Source organism: Amblyomma americanum, chromosome 3, assembly GCF_052857255.1.
Source record: "Amblyomma americanum isolate KBUSLIRL-KWMA chromosome 3, ASM5285725v1, whole genome shotgun sequence".
Taxonomy (NCBI): Eukaryota; Metazoa; Arthropoda; class Arachnida; order Ixodida; family Ixodidae; genus Amblyomma; species Amblyomma americanum.
Genome location: NC_135499.1, coordinates 196,757,283 through 196,774,969, shown reverse-complemented (window position 1 = coordinate 196,774,969; position 17,687 = coordinate 196,757,283). Strand labels below are relative to the sequence as shown.

The 17,687-nt window shown below is 47.2% G+C and overlaps 1 protein-coding gene across 1 annotated transcript in view; it reads left to right on the top strand.

Annotated features, from left to right (window-relative positions):
• Positions 1-17,396, top strand: part of Kap-alpha3 (karyopherin alpha3) — a 40,884-nt gene extending 23,488 nt beyond the window's left edge. The window contains exons 9-11 of the mRNA XM_077659512.1: positions 465-569; positions 5,438-5,764; positions 13,496-17,396. Of these exons, the coding sequence (XP_077515638.1) occupies positions 465-569; positions 5,438-5,764; positions 13,496-13,591 (528 nt within the window). The 3' untranslated portion in view covers positions 13,592-17,396. The remainder of the gene's footprint in view (positions 1-464; positions 570-5,437; positions 5,765-13,495) is intronic.
• Positions 17,397-17,687: the final 291 nt, after the last annotated feature.

Below are 17,687 nucleotides of genomic sequence, written 5' to 3'. Positions count from 1 at the left end.
AGTCTCTGAGGTGGCTCAGTGGTTATGGTGCTTGGCTGCTGACCCAGATGTGGGTTTTACCTGGCCGCAGTGGTCGCATATTGATACAGGCTAAATGCAAGAGGCCCGTGTACTGTGTGATGTCAGTGCATGTTAAAGAATCCCAGGAATACGAAATTATCCGTAGCTCTCCGCTATGGCGTCCCTCATAGCCTTATTGGTTTGGGATGTTAAACCATCAACCAAGCCATACCAAAAGTAAGAGAGTTCAGATTGTTCTTTTTTGTAATCTGCACAGTTCGCCTAACGAAAATAAATTTATCTTTGCCTAGGTTTTGTTTGTGAAGGAGCAGCAGCATACTTTAAGTTAATCTTCTTTTGGTGCAGCTTATAACTTCGTGTCCATGTGCAATGAAACAGTTCAAAAATGTTTGTTACTTAGCTATGCATGTAGGCTCTGATACATGGTCTTCTGCCCTTTGCAGGAGGCAGTGTGGTTCCTGTCGAACATTACTGCTGGTAACAACCAGCAAGTGCAGGCTGTGATTGATGCTGGTCTGATTCCAATGATTATCCACCATCTCAGTAAGGTAAGCACATATTGTCACACTAGTGTCTCTGTGGTGACTTCTGTTGCAGGAGCTGCAAACGTGAGCTGCTGTTTTGCTTCATGTGTACCGGTGTGCATGTTTGGCGATTCTTGTCTTGTGCACTGTTGCGCCAAGTTTCTAAACACCAGCAAAGGTTACAGTTTGTTTCCTTAGTGTATAGGTATGTTCCCCAGCAAGTTTCAATTGAAGCATTGATTGGAGCGTCATGTCTGATTTTCGGTACAATAAAACCTCATTAACCCTGCTCTAAAGGGCCCAAAAAAAATTTGTGCGTAAACCAAATTCTGGAATATCGAATGGGCTATGAAAACAAAAATGTTGTGCCTTGAACATACCTTTATTTTGTAAATAACGGTGTTGTTTTTGTTTGCCTTGTCACTGGAATCTGCTCAAGAGCGATTTTATTCAATTTCATCTGGTGGTGCTGCACACGTTCACTGTCTCAAGATTCTACTACACATAATTCTGCTAGTGTAGCAAGGGCCTTGGTTGCCTCCTGCATGTTGCGACATCGCAACACCTTGTCACGATTGTCATCAATGGAACTATCATTTTTGTCCCTGTGGAGCACTTCTCTCTTGCTGAGAAACACCTTCACCGAACCCATAGTAGCAACCTCAGGAATCAGTCAGGATATGCTGCCACGGCAGCATCCAGCAGCACATCCTTCAACCGTAGGTCGGTGGACTCGCTCGTGAGTCATCACATTGGGCCACTCACGCTCACATTCAGTCTTCAGATTTTGATCTGAGCCTTGAGCGAGTCCAGACTCACATTCAGATCGTGGTCAGAGTCGTGGGTCCAGGCTCAGGTTCAGATCATCTGACGACTGACGACTGTGTGGGGTCAGTTCTTTTTTTCCTCCTCGTTTGCTGGCAGAAGAGAAGGAAAAGTTTTACTGCTGCAGTCAAAGACGCTTGAAGGCAAGGCGGCTTCTCGATATCTGTGGGTGACCGAAGAAGAGGATTTCGTGGAAACGAGGAGAGCATTTTGTCCCTCTAGTTTACGTGGTTGCGGTAATACATGGGCATGTGTCGCAAGCTTTGACCCAGTTTCACTGTTTCTCTGCACGCGAAGCGCGGGTACCTGGTCATGTGTCTTTTACATGCACTCAAGCCCATATCTTGCAGCGCATTCACGTGATCATGCGAGTCGTGAGTAGAGATGAGTGAGCGAGCCCAAATGAGTCAGTAAACCAGGATGAGTCATGAGTCATTAAGATTATTGATTGGCTGACGCACCAGCTAAGCCGGTGAATGAAACGGGCACCTCTTCATACGTAGCTCGGGCTTTGCAGCACAAAGTAAGCAGCCATCGCGGTGGTTCAGTGGTTATGGCGGTCGCATTTTGATAGATAGAGGTGAAATGCTAGAAGTCCGTGTACTGTGATGTCAGTGCATGTTAACCCCAGGTGGTCAAAATTTCCGGAGCCCTTCACTGCGGCATCCATAAACCTAAGCCACTAGGAAAGCAGCTGCAGTGTAGATTTAGCAGCCAATCAGTGGCGAGGATGATTGGTGGCAACTCGAGCCGTCCAGCCGTCCTTTGCAGCTTTCAGTAGATACTGGGTGCTCCGATGGCTAAACCAGTGAGCCACATGGTGGCTAGTGCCACCTAGCCACTGATCGCTCGTTCACTATACCCATCGCATTTCTTAGTTTCAGTTCGTCTGGTTCTCCCTGGCTGCCCCTGCCTTGTTGTCAGTTATGACAAGGGGCAGTGATGCAATTGCTGCGCCATTTGAGCCAAACTATATACAGTAAAATACCACTTGAACGAACTTCATTTAAACGAAGTATTTAGTTGTACGAACTTTTTTTAAAACCCTCACCGTAGCCCCATTAAACCCAATGCAAATGCCCTTCAGTTTAACGAAATTCAGTGCAGTGCGCATTTCAGTTCTACGAACAGTTTCCGAGGTGCCATGTCATGTCTCCTAGGTCATACTGAGCACTTCAACAAGTACAAACCGCCCTTTTTGCCGCGCTTTTTACGTTGAGAACCGCGCTCTGTTAACGCGTTAACGCTTCATTACCGCCGCCATTTAGCGAACTGGATTGGCTACCTAAGCCGTAGCCAGCTGAAGCCATTGATTTTTTTTTTTCGCGTTTAGTGTGCTTAGTTCGCTCCACAGCCATAGCTAGCCATAGCCACAGCCAGCCACAGCTTCAGCTCTACTGGCCCTACTAGGCCTATACGTCCTAGCTTCGAGGAAACGTGCGCGTGCTGGTTAACCATGAGCGGCAAACGAAAGCGCCTGACACTCGACGAAAAGCAGGACATTTTACGTAGGCTAGACTCCGGTCAGCGTCAAGTTGACATTGCAAAGGCATTGGGATCCCTGCATCGTCATTGTCTACGATTAAGAGCCAGTGCCAAGCAATCGCGGCCGCATCGGAAAGTGCGCAGCTCAGCCCCTCTCGCAAAAGACTGTGCACTGGATATTTTGTGAAAGTCGACGACGCTGTTGCCACATGGGTAAAGGATTTACGATCCAGGAACATTCCAGTTTCAGGACCCATGATTCAAGAGCAGGCCATGGAATTCGCCACGCTTTTCGACGTGAGTGGATTTGACGCTAGCAGTGGATGGTTGCATCGCTTTCGGGCGCGCTACGGAATCGTATGTAAACAAGTCTGCGGTGAAGCCAGCAGCGCGGACACCTCTGCTGCAAGCACATGGCGGGAAGAAAAACTACGCGATGTCATCGGCGGCTATAGCCCGGACGATGTATACAATGCGGACGAGACCGGGGTATTTTACCAACTGCTCCCGAACAAAACCATGTGCTACAAAGACGACATGTGCAGATGTGGAAAGCACTCAAAGGTCAGGATCACGGCATTGTTTTGCTGCAACGCATCGGGTACGCATAAGATGAAACCTTTAATCATCGGTCACTACGCCGGCCCAAGGTGCTTTAAAGGGCTTGCATTGCTTCCGTGCGATTACGCCCACAACTCAAAGGCTTGGATGTCGCGTGATGTGTTCGCAAAGTGGATCGTAGGCGTTAACGACGAGATGGCGAGAAAGAATCGCAAGATTTTGTTACTTTTGGACAATTGCTCAGCACACTTAGTCGACACACGTCTTAGTAACATCGCAGTCGAGTTTCTGCCGCCCAACTGCACGTCAATCCTGCAGCCTCATGATCGAGGCATCATAAAAAAATGTAAAGGTACACTACAGGAAGCGGCTTGTGCAGCGTATTCTGATAAATTTAAGAATGCAGAAGCCTGACGCGATTAATGTGCGGCAGGCAGCAGAAATGCTCACAGGAGCTTGGTGGAGTGTGAAACCAGCAACAATAGTAAATTGCTGGCAAAAAGCAGGACTGTATGCAGCAAACTGGACTGCTGTGGACACCAATCTCAAAGCAGAGGACCATGGCACTGATGAAGAGAACAGTGAGCCAGATGGCTGGCCGGAATTGTCAGAAAGGCTAGGTGCAGAGGAGTATGCCGCCTGTGACACCCTGGTGGAGACAAGCGCCGCACTCACTACGGAAGATATTGTAGCGAATGCATTACCTGAAGAAGGCGACAAGGAAGATTCGACCAGTGATGACGAAGCGCCAAAAATATCTGCCAAAGAAGCACTAATCGCCCTGAAAAAAGTTAAAGCCTTTGCTGCCCAGCAGACCGCTGTGCCAGAGAAGGTCCACGAGTGCTTAGACACAGTGACTCAGTTCACAACTGCTGCAGTCCTAAGTGGGAAAGTGCACCAGAAGATTACAGCGTTCTTTGCAAGTTGCTAATTAGCGGAAGTTGAGCAGAATGACAAATAAATGTTCCAAAAATGTTGACATCAGTTTTTTTTTTCTTGGGGAGGGGTGCTCATTACGCAGAAAAAAGTTTCAACAGATTTTTGGAAGGGTCAAAAATTTCATATACCTCTGTCCGTCCTTCTGTCATCAACAAATGCACACAGTCAGACACTTTCATGCCGCTGGTGTTTAGTATTGTTCACTTTGACGCAGTCCGACAATTTTGTGATAGCCGATGGTGCTGGCCAGTTGTGGCGAGATAACGTGAACATGCTGAACATTGGCCCTCGAGGGCAGTTGCGCGTTTTTTACGCGAGGTTAAAAAAAAAACACACAGGACGGTTACAAGTGTGTAATGCCTTAGCTTAGAGCAGACAACTTCTTGGCACTGTGCTAAGTTCGCCGAGCACACTGCCCCCCTCCACCAGGGCTCTGGCAGGAGCTCTCCTCAGAAGATAAAAAACAAGTGGTGATGTTATCGGTGGGAAGCATCCTGGCACACTGGACAACAAAAGTGGGGGCATTCGTTATGTGATTAAATGCGATACTATGCAAAATTAAAATTGTATGCGCCCTGCTTCATATGATGGCTGGCAGGATCTGCCTGGGATGAAAAACACTGCTGGAACACTTTACTGGCAAACAGCATGTCACCCCGTAGTGTTCCAAATTATAATTAAGGTGGAGACACGCGCACGTGACGATGCGTTCCGGTACTCGACTGCTGCAATGACAGTTCTGGTGGTGGCTCGGACTCCGGGTGTGCGGCCTGCAGCCGCCGATGCGGCTCTTGCCCAGCCTGTTAACACGCAGAGATGGGAGTGCGCATGCATTCCTGGCCCTCTTGTCAACACCAAAATGCCTCCTGGCTGCACAGTATTGGTATTCTGGCAGATCAAAATCTGGTGCTTTTATAACACGAAAAGAAATACAATTTATTTTGACAGTCAGAGTAGTGCACGCGTTTATTACGCGAACACGTCCATTCTGTAAGATTTTCAGTTATGTGACGGTTTCGTGCTGTCCTCTGAAAGTCAAAGCCACGTAACGGAGGTTCCACTGTATTTGTCTTTTGGTGCAGGGAGAGTTCCAGACGCAGAAGGAAGCAGCGTGGGCCATCTCCAACCTGACTATTAGTGGGACCAAGGCACAGGTCTCCTACCTGGTGGAGCAGGGGGTTGTGGCTCCCCTCTGCAACCTGCTGACCGTGCGAGATCCCCAGGTGGTGCAGGTGGTTCTGGACGGCCTCAACAACATCCTCAAGATCGCTGGAACCCAGTTCTACGCCGTGGCCAGCAGCATCGAGGAGTGTGGTGGCCTTGACAAGATCGAGGCTCTCCAGAATCATGAGAATGAGGAAATCTACAAGCTGGCATACGAGATCATTGACCAGTACTTCTCGGATGATGTGAGTGGCAGCCCTTTGAGTTTTACTTGCTTATGTGCTTGTCAGTATGACAGTGCTTCCTCTTATGTAACGCATCCTGTACTCAGTCTCAGTTGTTACAGCGTTGCCAACCTGGTGCTGCAGAATATAGTGCCAGTATAAAAACCTACTTGCTTATACAGTGTCAAAATAAGCACAATTGGCATTTAGAAGTGTTGGTTGGATTCTATGTGCAGGAATAAAATGGAATTTCAAGTGACGTAACCTGAATATTTGAGGATATTGTTTATTCTTCAAGAGCAGTAGCATCATAAACTAGTTCCCTATTTCTTCCTGTATAGCTTATAGCTTAATCAATAACATAAGAAATGTACCGTTTTATATATGTCTTGGACTAGAGTTTCTGGCATCATTGGAACGCATTTTCGCGTGCTTTAAGGGGAGAGGGGGGGGGGGGGTGCTTGAAATGATAAAAAGCCATGAAAATTTCGATTTTGCAAAAATGCATGTTCGGGATTAATACATATCGATTGAGTTGAGCCTAGATATCTTGCGCGTGATGTCACGTCAGCCTGGCTGCGGCGCACTTTTCAAGAGGGGGGGGTGATGATGATGATAAAATGTCTATTTCCTCCTCATCTCCAGAGTGCACAGCACTCATATGAGGGCTACAAATCGTAGCTGGCCGTATCAGCACGTGTTCAGCGCAAGGAAGAGGGTTGGCAAAATACACTCTTTTAAGTTCCTGCCTAAATGGTTTCAGGGTCTAAATTCGACCTGAAACTACTAAAACATCTATGAAATCCTGAAATGGTGTTTTCGGAGCGAACTGTGGCAGGACTTTGTACCTGTCGCTTCCCATGACTGCACCCCCGATGGCCGATATCTTGGTTTTGTTTGAAAGCTGGGCCTTTTCCCCCACTATCTGGTACAGTCGAGCTCGCTTATAACAAACATGAGCGTCACGCGGCGTCCATTCATTATATCTCGAAGTTTGTAATAAGTGGACCACAGCTTTAAAGACAGTTGCTTGTCAAAACACAAAATTTTTTTCTTTGCAAAAAAGTCCGTGATGGACATCTGTTCCTGCAGCGCAGATCCAATGAGGGAGGTTCTCAGTTTATTTAAAGCAGAAGCGTGCTATCGCCGAGGCCCTCGGCATAGACAAGTTTTGTCTGAGGCTTTCTATGTAGCTCATTGCTACAGGCGCACTTAATGGTGCTGGCTCCGAAGTTTCATTGCTCCGCATTACTCTCATCCCGCACTTCAGAAACGATGCTCTCGTCCGTGCACGGTTCTGCGGTGTCGGCGTCGTCATCGACAGAAATAAAATCATTCAAACCAATGTCATGACACCCCATGTTGGAGTCGACGACGCGCTGCCACCAATCACCGCCGGTCTGGTCATCCTCCGAAGCGTCAGGCTCGGCATCAGACTCATGTGTCGGCGAAACCGGCCTTGCGGAAGCAGTCCTGCTCGCCAGTGGCCGTCACCTCCCCCCAGGCCGCTTTCATCATCTATACCGCTGAATACAATGGAAATGGTCACGGTGTCCCTGTCCGCCATCCCGAATTACAACCAGTGCCCAAGATTTGAACGAAGCCATTGAATCGTCCACACTGCAACAAGAGTGACAAAACTACGTGATGGAATAGACGTGCAACGTGCACAGGCGGCAATCAAGCTAAGACGCACAGCGCCAGCGGAGAGACCAATGAGGGGCGTCCGTGAGCGTCAGTGCAGCCACCTCTTGGCTCTGATGGAAGGCCTGCTTCACGGAGCGTGGCCTCTGCGATCAGCACCGGCAGCGGCGCGGTTGATTGCTGAGGACATGCACGGATTTGCAAAAATGAGGAGAGGGGAGCGGAGTTGCGAGGAGGGTCGGGAGGGCGATCTTGGAAGGCGCGTCGGCGGGTAGCTCGCTCGAGAGTGGCACGAAACGGGGAGCGCATTTCGTCTACGATGAAGTGCGGGGAAACATACTGCACGCTTGGTGCACAAAGGGGTTGGAGGCAGGTTATCTCGCATCGCGGCGCCGGGTTTACGATGTCCATTCGCTGTAACCGATCAGCAGGGCTTAATGGCGTTCGTTATATGTGATTTTGTGCCATTGAAACAATGTATATTTTGACGGTCGCGCAGGTCTCGTTCGTTATAAGCGAAAGTTCGTCTTAAGTGGGGCCGTTATATGTGGGCTCGACTTAGTACTGGCTACAGTGAAGTATTTTTGGAAGGTCCGTGTTCTGTTTATTTATTTTTTTTCCGAGCCCCTGCAATGAACTTCGAATGGCTGGCACGCGTGCTTCAGATGCATGCGATTTTCTCAGCCTCATGTTTTTTTCCAACTTGTCTTGCCTTAAGGGGGGGCACGGCTCTTTGGCACCGAAAATCGGCCCAAAAATCAGATTTTCAATCATTTAATTTTCGTGTTCCTCGCACCATTCCGCAACTGTATGCAAATTTTCATCATTATACCCCACGTAATTTAGAAGTTATAGCGATTTAAGAATGCAGTACCACACCCACTGCCCTTAAAATTGTGGACAAACGACACCCAATTTCGATGCCCGGCGCATCGAAACTACGTGCTCTACCGCGGCCATTTTGGTCTCGTTCGAAAGCGCAGGCTTTCGGCTTATTTTTTCTTTCAAACAGCAACCCTGTACATGCTGCGTTCGCCAAGGAACGAAAGAAAAAACGGCCGTGGCTTAGCTTGGTTAAGCCTGGTGATTGCGAAGCAATAGTGTGTTGAATTCACGCGTTGCCGTCTCAAACTCCTTTACTCTTCTCGCATGTTCTTCACGTCGTTCTACTGCAATGTGTCCTTCGGGTTGAGTCGGGCCAGCCTTGGTGAAAGATTTCTCCTGTCTTTTCTTCGAATGCTCTTGTCTCCGCTGGGGTGTTTCTTCTGCACGCTGTTTTCTTCGCTTTTCGTTTTCCTTCTCTCGAAACGCACGTTCCTTCTCGAGCCGCTGTTCCGGGGTTTCTTGGACACGCCTCTGCCGTTTAGTCGCGTTCCAGCGTTCTGAACTAGTAGGAGACTCACTGTCGGGCAAACTCACAATTTCTTCCTTTGCTTCTGCTGTTTCCACAGAGGAGGTTGCACGTTGTCGCCGAGCTGCATACTGGGCACGCCGCTTAGAAAGTCGTTCTTCTTCCGTCTCCGTAGCTCGCTGATGCTTCCTCTTTGCATTCTGCCGAGCTGCCTTGTTCGTAGGCACCATCGTAACATCTGGCTGTATGACTGCCTTGGCGAGAGGAGCGGAGCTGTTTTATACAGCTGGTGTGATGTCACTCTGACTGTGCGCCCCTGGTGAGAGGAGCGGGAGTTAGGCCGCCGTTGGTGGCTACCGCCTCGCCTCGCGACAGCGTGAGATGGGGCCCAGTTTTTACACAGCTGGTGTGACGTCACGCAGCGAGGTCACGCTAAAGGTCAATGGTGCCTACCACCGCCTCGCCACGGAACGGGCTGAAGTGCGACCTAAAGTAGTATTGCTTCGCAATAAAAATAAATAGCGGTGCTCGCTGCTATTGGCCGGTTTAGGCACGTGATCAAAATGGCGTCGTCTGGTTGGTTCCGGCAAGCTAGCCATGGAAAGCGGACGCCTGGCAACGCCATTTTGGTCTTTCTGCTGACCACGCTAGTGCAACGCGAGAACCATGCAAGGAGGCGCGAAGAAGTACCGCTCTGTGCACAAGTTCGGGCGAAAGCGTGCTAAAGGAAAAAAACGTGTTAATGATGCGACATTGTTGCATACTGTGCAACAAGCAAGCGCCAGCGGTACGGGATTGCGTGACGGTCACGTTGCGGGCGGCGATGCTTCTCCGTCTCCGCTGCATAACGGCGGTGTTCTTCGTGCCGATTGTAGTCGCTTACGAATTGACATCGCGCCTGTAACTAACAGTGACATAACTCGAGCGAGTGCCCATGAGCAGCCTACACTTGATCAACTGGAATCGACGCCGGCGACGGCACGAAAGACCGCGGTGTTCGCCGATGCAAGTGGTGCGTTCGCAGGTTCAGACGCTGGAGCTACGGCAGCCACGACGTCACAGGCACACTTCCGGTAGTCGTGAAAGTCGTCTGCTCGTGCTACCGCGTGAGCCCGGCGGCAGACAAAACCAGTCTGCCGACCAGGTCTTCGTGAGATCGGCCGCCGAGCACAAACATTCAGCAAACACGAATTTTTTTTTGGTGCCCCACGTGTACGAGTTGAGGGAGAGAGGAGGAGCGTAGTTTTTAATCGTCTATATCTTCGTTGTTATTGATGCTAGCTCAAAAATTATTGCGCTGGGGTGACGAGCCATGGAATGTCTATCTCTCGTCTACTTTACACAGCCGCACTTAATTTATCGCATAAACCCTTTAAGGGGAGACTTAGGCCTTGAAATGAACATTTTTATTATTAAAGAAATCGTAATGAAATAAATGTGTGCATGTGTTTTGTCTTCCTGTTTTCAAAAATATAATTAGTTTCAGTATATCTCACTTAGTTCCCACATTATAGGAAAATAACAGAAGCGTGATGAGCTAAATTCTTAAGGGTCGTTAAAACATTTTCTTTCTACATTTCTTGGTTTCAATTAAAATGGGGTTTTACCCAAAGACCTGCCATATCGAGCCATGTTAATTATATTGTTAAAGTATACCATCATATAGAAATTAAAATTTTGTCCAAGCACCATACTTTTGAAGTATGTTAGGTGACATTATGGTTCACAAAATTTGAAATATATCATGCAAACAAAGCTGCATAGCTCCTCTGTTCATTTCTTTCTGAATTCAACGATGTTAGATGTTAGAATTGAATTGCACCATAAAACATAATGAAATTTCGTAAGGCCAGTCATATTGGCAAAAAACACGAAGCTAAGAAAATCGCATTTGAAGTGCGCATGCCAGCCATTCTGGGGTTGTTGTAGAGGCCTCAAAAAACAGCAGAATGTAGACGTTCCAAGAATATTTCACAGTAGCGAGCAATACCAGGTAGTGGGCAAGGGGCCTAGCTTTCAAACAAAACCAAGATGGCGGCCATTGTGGACGTGGTCATAGAAAGCAACGGGCGCGAAGTCCTGCTACACTTCGCTCCGAAATCATTTCTTGGCTTCATAGGTGTGAAATAGATAGTGTAGTAGTTGGAGGTTGATTTTAGGCAGGGACTTCAGAGTGTGTTGATTCCGAATATGCCAATTTTGCAAAATCGAAATGTTCCCATCTTTTGATGATTTCAAGACCTGCATCTCCCCTTAATGGCAGAAACATGGTGGCCAACCAAGTGTGTGAAAAACGGTCATTTATTACTGATTGTTCGTTTTATTCGTTCCTCTTTTAGCTGGGTTCAACTGCATTAAAGGGACCCTGAAAAGGGTGTTTTAGCTTGGCTATAAAATGCTAGCATAGTATATTGTTCAGGCCCCGGAGGGTACATCCCACACACAAGACCTCAAAAACGAGCCGATAATTTACAATAAATTTTTTTAAAACTCGCGCTTTCGCACCTCAAGGCAACCAGCCGTGCCAGGCATTCACCCGAATCCGTTTGCAATGCGTCATATAGCGCTCGTTACATCAGCTCCTGTGCGCATTGGCAGCCGGTGGAGGGGCCGAGTGATTGGGGCCGGTGGAGAAGCGCTGACATTTCAGTGTGCGAAAAGTAACAAGAGGAGAGAAGGCACGAAGATTCGTAAATTCAAATGTTAACAGCAGATAACTGCTCCTACAAAACGCATTAAAATTCTTGTCCGCCATGGTGTCTAGTGGTTATGGTGCTCGGCTGCTGACCCTAAAGTGTACTGTGGGATGTCAGTGCACATCAAAGAACCCCAAGTGGTTGAAATTTCTGGAGGCCTTCAGTACGGCGTCCCTGACAGCCTGAGTCGCTTTGGGACGTTAAACCCCCCTCCCCCTTAAAAAATTCTTTCTACAGCAAATTTGTGAAGCGGCATCCTTTAACTTCTTAGGCATACTGCAACTTTATTGAGAGCCCCTTTCAGACTCCTGATAGTATGTCAGGGTGACAATGCTTTCTTTTATGTATGTTATACCTTTGATGGATCTCCATTTCCTGCTGCAGCAATTTCAGCGCAGTTTTCTTGTTTTCGGCCAACTGCAGGGCTTTGCTTATGACCCCTGAAATGGCATTTTTTGATGTGCCAGCAGCCTTTGAAGTAATCGGTTCCGCCTAGGGACAGCACGCACAGCCATTTGTTAGTTTTGTAGCGATAGCTACATTACGCTAGCATTTCGAGCCTTCGGCATGGCACCCCTTGAGCTCAGTGGCAGCGCCGTGGCTAGTCACGGGGTTAGTCACGTGGTGCACTCACCCCCCCACACACACTCACACACACACACACACACTGGGGTGGTGAATCCACGTCCAGGGACGAAGATGAAGTAGGAACGCCCAGCGAAACGGACTGACGAAAGACTGACTTTGCAATTCAACTGCGCGAGTTCCACTCGGCCAGCTGTAGCTATCGTGTCACTGCAGGTTTAACCAGAGCTAAACCACAGCCATTTATTTTTTGTTTGAGATTTCTGTGAAGTGTTCAGTTACCATTTGGTAATGGTAATAATGAGCATTGCTTCAAAATGTATGTGCCAGGTGAGAACAGCTTTAATGAGAACTGGTTTGTGGTCCATGTTGCATTCATAGAGTGAAAAAATGGACCAATATGTATTGTTTCACTGCTGGCACTGGTCTGCACCTACTAGGTTTTGTAGGGAGCGAAACTTTTTGTATCGGGCGGATTTGGGTTTTACCTGCGAGAGAGCAAGACAAATTTTTAGGCCAGATCTTTAATTTCGGACAGTGTTGCTACAATTTGCAGAATAGCAAATCAACTGGTATCTGTTGTAAGGAATAGCTCTGCTAGAAATGTGTTCTGTACGACGCTAGCTTACTGGGCCACCATGTTTATTGCATGGGCCATGTAATAATCATACATTAAGCAGGCCAGCTGAGGTTTCTGTCTCAGCCTTGAATTAGGCGTGTATTTGTCCTGGGGCACCCGTGTTGTACAAGCCTTGTACATCTTTCATTGGTAGCCTGCCCCTCAGCTTTACAGTAGTTATGGTGTTCTTTGTACTTTCAGCAGGAAGGCATGGCATGCATGTAGAATGTGAAGCATATCATGATACGCTGGGAATAGATAAGGATGTGTACATTAATTTAGTTTCTAAGCGCCCAACACGATCTAATCATTCGAAAAAAATTAAAGAATTTTCTTGCAGGACTAACGTGTTTAAAAACTCGTTTTTTCCACGGACAGTACGTGAGTGGAATGCGCTCACCTCGAGTACAGTGGAATGCCCGACGGTCCAGTCATTCTGCGGCATGCTTAACAGTATTGAAGCAAAATAGAATTACCATCGTGTCGTTGTGCGCAATGCCTTGAGTGCTTCATATGCATGATTGTTTTCATTGTTTGTACATTTCGTTTCTTGCTCAAGTGACTGAGCATGCGTGGTTGTGTCATGCTGCTGTGTACGCGCCTTGTTGTTTTTGTCGCGCTTTACTTTTCATTACTATTATTATTGCTGGATTTCGTCTCTTCTTCTCACTTAAATTCTTGCAATGTTTTTCTCTATGTTCGTTTTCCTGATGTATTATTGATATGCCCACTCCTGCCTAAGGCCTCAAACTGAGGCCGGCAGTATCCTGTAAATAAATAAATAAATAAATAAAATAAGGATGTTTTGTTGCACTGACATTGTGCACTGCTTCCCCACCATCACTGTTCCTCTGCAGGTGGACGAGGATCCTTCCCTGATGCCGCAGACCTCTGACCAGGGCTACCAATTTGACCCAAATGCCTCCATCCCAACGGATGGCTTCAAGTTCTGATGGCCAGGCTCGGAGCCTCCCGTGACTGCCACGGCTGGGGCGGGAAGAAGAGCTGCTGCCACTGGGACAAGAGTGGAGAGAAGGGGCCGCACCTCCAACAAGCGCGGCTGGCAGCAGCCAAGTGGCAGTGTGTGCAACTGGTGCGCCGGAGGAGAGTGAGCGAACGAAGGCTATGTCTCAAACAGTCTGCATAGAGGTGTGGATCAGCAGTGGCGCCCTCTGGTTCTGCACACTTAACGCACCCTTGTAGGCCACCGTTGACTGCTGGCGCTTTGACACGCCCATGCTTTTTGCCGCCACTCTCCTGTCAGTGTCAGTCTCCCTTTCTCGTGCAGACACCTCCTGTCATGTTAGACTGTAGAGAGGTGGTTGTAGCTGTTTGTATTGTCCTCCCTTCCCCTCCACATCCTCTTCTGTGGCCGTGTCCGTATTTGTCCCTACTGTATTTTTTTTACATAAGTTGCTGCCTTCCTTCTGTTTCTTTTTGTCTTTGTCGCTCATGCCTGGTGCTATCATGGAGAGAAATGGACCAAGCACTGAGGAATTGCATGCTTTGCTCCCCCCGTCACCCTCCTTCCTTTATTTTCCTCTTTCGTTGTCTTTGTGTGTGAATTCTTAATGAGCATGTGTTACCGTGCCAGGTATCTTGTCCTCTGCAGAGGTGCTGTGTCGTGTCCTGTAGCCACACTCTGCGCACTGTGCTAGCTGCGTCTTGGCAAGCGAGAGCAAAAGTAGGAAAAAAGACAAAAATTGCAAAGGACTGTCTCAAACTGTAGAAGAGAATGCAGATTAGTGTAGTGCTCGTAGGCAGAATTATTTTGAATCTTTATGTGGTGAATTTTTTTTTTTACTTTTAACGGATGGTGGTTTCTCTGTCAGTCGTAATACCTCAACAGCTTCCTGATGGGAGGAGAGAGAAGCTAGTGTGTAATTACTGCCCATTCATATTGTGAAGTGCCGCAAGCGAACTTGTGTGAAAATGGGCCGGCAAAGACGACGAAAATGACGCCTCACTAAAGCCAAATATCAGAGACATCATGCAACAAAGCGATCAAAGGCTGCTACGCAGTGAAAGTGGACTTCGCCACTTGCCTGCAGAATGAGGAAGACCTCTGGACTAATTAAGCACAATGGCCAGAGTTGCAGGAGGAGGAGAGGACACAAAAATTAGAGCACTGCAGAAGATCAGTTGTTCATCCAGGTGCCTTAAGTTCTCCGGGAAGCCTCCCATAGTGCCCTTGAAGTTGGATGAAAACAGAAGAGGACAAAATTTGTGTCCAGTGGAAAAAGACCAAGGCGACACTGCTGCTGTGCGGGGGTAGCGGTGAAAATTGCTGGACACAGCTGGTGAGCGTGAAGTGCCAATCTGCAAGCATGTGGAGTTGGAGCCGTGGAACTGCTGCTTGCTGCTGTGCTGCTTTTTTTTTTTTAAGCGCCCAGTTGTAGGTGAAGCTGCTTCCATTTTTTTTTTTTTTTTGTTCCCAGTGACAATTGTGCTGAAGCATCTGGGTTTTGTGAGCAGCTCCCAAAGCAGTGTAAGCAAAATGGTTCATGTCTAAGATTGGAGTATGCCTTGAGCTGGCTTACTGTGGCATGAACCTTTTCGTGTAAATATTGATGCAATTCTGCTCACAGCATTCATTAGCCACACTAATGTTGCCAGAAAAAGCCTTTCAGGTTTAATTCTTGGCATGATTGCAATGGGGTCGCTGTGCACCCTTTGATCACGATCGTGTTTTGCTATCGCACGGACTTTTTTTAGCAAAACATTAGGTGTTTATAAGTAGGCTTCGTGTATGTTTAACAAATTGTAAAGCCATGTGAGGACACAGGTTGGTTGTGTCATAATTGGTGAAAACTTTGTACGAGTAGGGCAAATGTACAACTTTTGACCCAAGTGACTGCTGTTGCAGTAATGCTCTGTTTTGAGCCTGCTGAAAACCCAGAAGCTTTTTGTCAATTTTTTCTTGCCTGTTTGTGTGTTGTGAAATGAGCGATTAAAAAATCAGTCGCTCTCTCGTTGTATTGAGCATTTTTACAATTTTTGATGGTTGGTATAAATAGTATTATTTGGCGCTGAATTCTATTTTGTTCTTGGGTGCTTTGACGTTTACGTAAAATGCAATAGCTATTTGCTTCAGTGGTTGATGTGTTTGTTTATGTAATATTTCTCGTTTGTAGCTTTCGGAGTTTTTTTTTTTTTTTTTAGAAAGGCAGTCGTTTCATGCACTGTTGTGGAATTCCCGAGGTGCCCTATTAGGTTCTTGGCACAGGTGGACTGGTCTCGTTCAGGAAGCTAGTGTCTTGGAAGAGTTTTCATGTTGAAAATTATAGAAAAGAGCTTGGAGAGTGTTTTGATTGCCATATTCTCAAAGTATAGGTAAAAGCATGTTATCCGAGTTTTTCTTTCAGTGCCAGCAACATTCTCGGGGCACCCTTGTGGACTGGCCATGTGCGCTAGGTGCTGACTGTGAAATTGCTCAAATGACCTCTCATTTTTTCCCTGGCAGGGGAATTAACCAGTCTGGGCAGAGCATTGTAATTGCAGATTGCAGGAGGTTTGTCTTCATGTGAGGATCACCATGTTAAAGCTTCCCAAACGTCCATCTTCAAGTGGATCGAAACACCGCCTTGTGATATACGCTGTCCGCAAAAGAAAAAAAAAAGGTTTCTCTCTCGCCTTGATGGATCATTGAAACCAGGGTGCAATTGTGTGCAGGAGGTGGAGCCTGGCAGTCCTTAGTGTTGTTTTTTGGTAGCATTCCTGCTCTTGCCTCTCCAGGCCTCCTGTAGCCAACTCTGATGGCATACAACGTACAGTGCACTACGCGTCTAGTGTATCCTGCTGTGGTTTCAACCTCTCTGTTGCCCCATGAACCTTGTTTCAGGGGTGGTGTGTGTGTGTGCGTGTGTGTGTGTGTTCATCCAGTGCATTGTTGGGCACAGCTTGGTGAACTTGAAGCCTGGAGCACTGGGTGCTGCTGAATAGGGCTTGTTACTGGTGGCTGCCGTTTTTAAGCTGGTGACGACGACTTGTTAAGGGTGCGTTAGTGGAAGGATTTTTTTCTGTCGGACCACTAAACTCGTGGCCAGTTGTGCAAATTGAGCTCAACAAACTCCTCCTTTATAGGTCTTATTGCAATTGAACTTCGGGGTCACTGATGGGATGTGTAAGGTGCAGGCGTTTGCTTGCTCAGCTCTCGAATCAAGTTCACCAAGGTGTGATAATTCCTGTTTTGAGCACCTGTTGTATTGGTTGGGTGAGCAGCAGCTGACAGGTAGTGTCAACTAATTAATATCTGTGGTTGGCTTTATGCCTTAAATTATTTTTCTCTGCCAGAAGACTGTGCATGTTACAGCTTAAGACGAAAAGAAAAATGCTTGTTATTTTTGTTGCGTCATTTTCCTGTCTAGCTGTTGGCCCCTATGCGTCTCTGGGAGAGTGTGCAGTGCATATTTTTCTTTTAATTTCTGGCGTCTTGATGCTCTTTAGATGTCGTGGTGCGTCTTTGTAAGGAAAACAAATGTCTCCAAGGAGGACCATTGTACATACACTGCAAAGCAAATACTACCTGTAAATTTCTTTTTGGCGGGGTTTGAAATTTGTTTTCCTTGCAAAGATGTCTCTCCCGTTCTGAACTCCTTGCAGGCTACCTTTAGGTTTACAAAGAGTAACTTGAAATTAAAAATTTTTTTATACTGTATAGGACGTGCTATTTCAATCGGGCACATAATTCAAAGGGTGAGTGAAATGCCCCTTGTAAACCGAGGTGCCATGGCAAATAAAAAAGAACCTGGTAATCAGCTTGTGCTTTCTGGTGCCCTCACTTCTTTTTGATGCAGAAGTGCTTGCATGCCATATTTTCACTGTAGCAGTTTGGCATTCGCACTGCAGAGCTCCCAACTAAACTCAAATTAATTTACAGCAGTGACAGGCAAAGTGTGGTCGCAATAAGATAGCATAGAGTGATCCTCTTCTGTAGGTGCAGCTGATGCCACGCCGAGGGGGAGAGGATTTTACAGGAGCTTCCAGGAGAACGCTGGGGGCATACCTACCCTGGCCATGGAGACTCCTTGTAGCCTTTTTTTTTTTTTT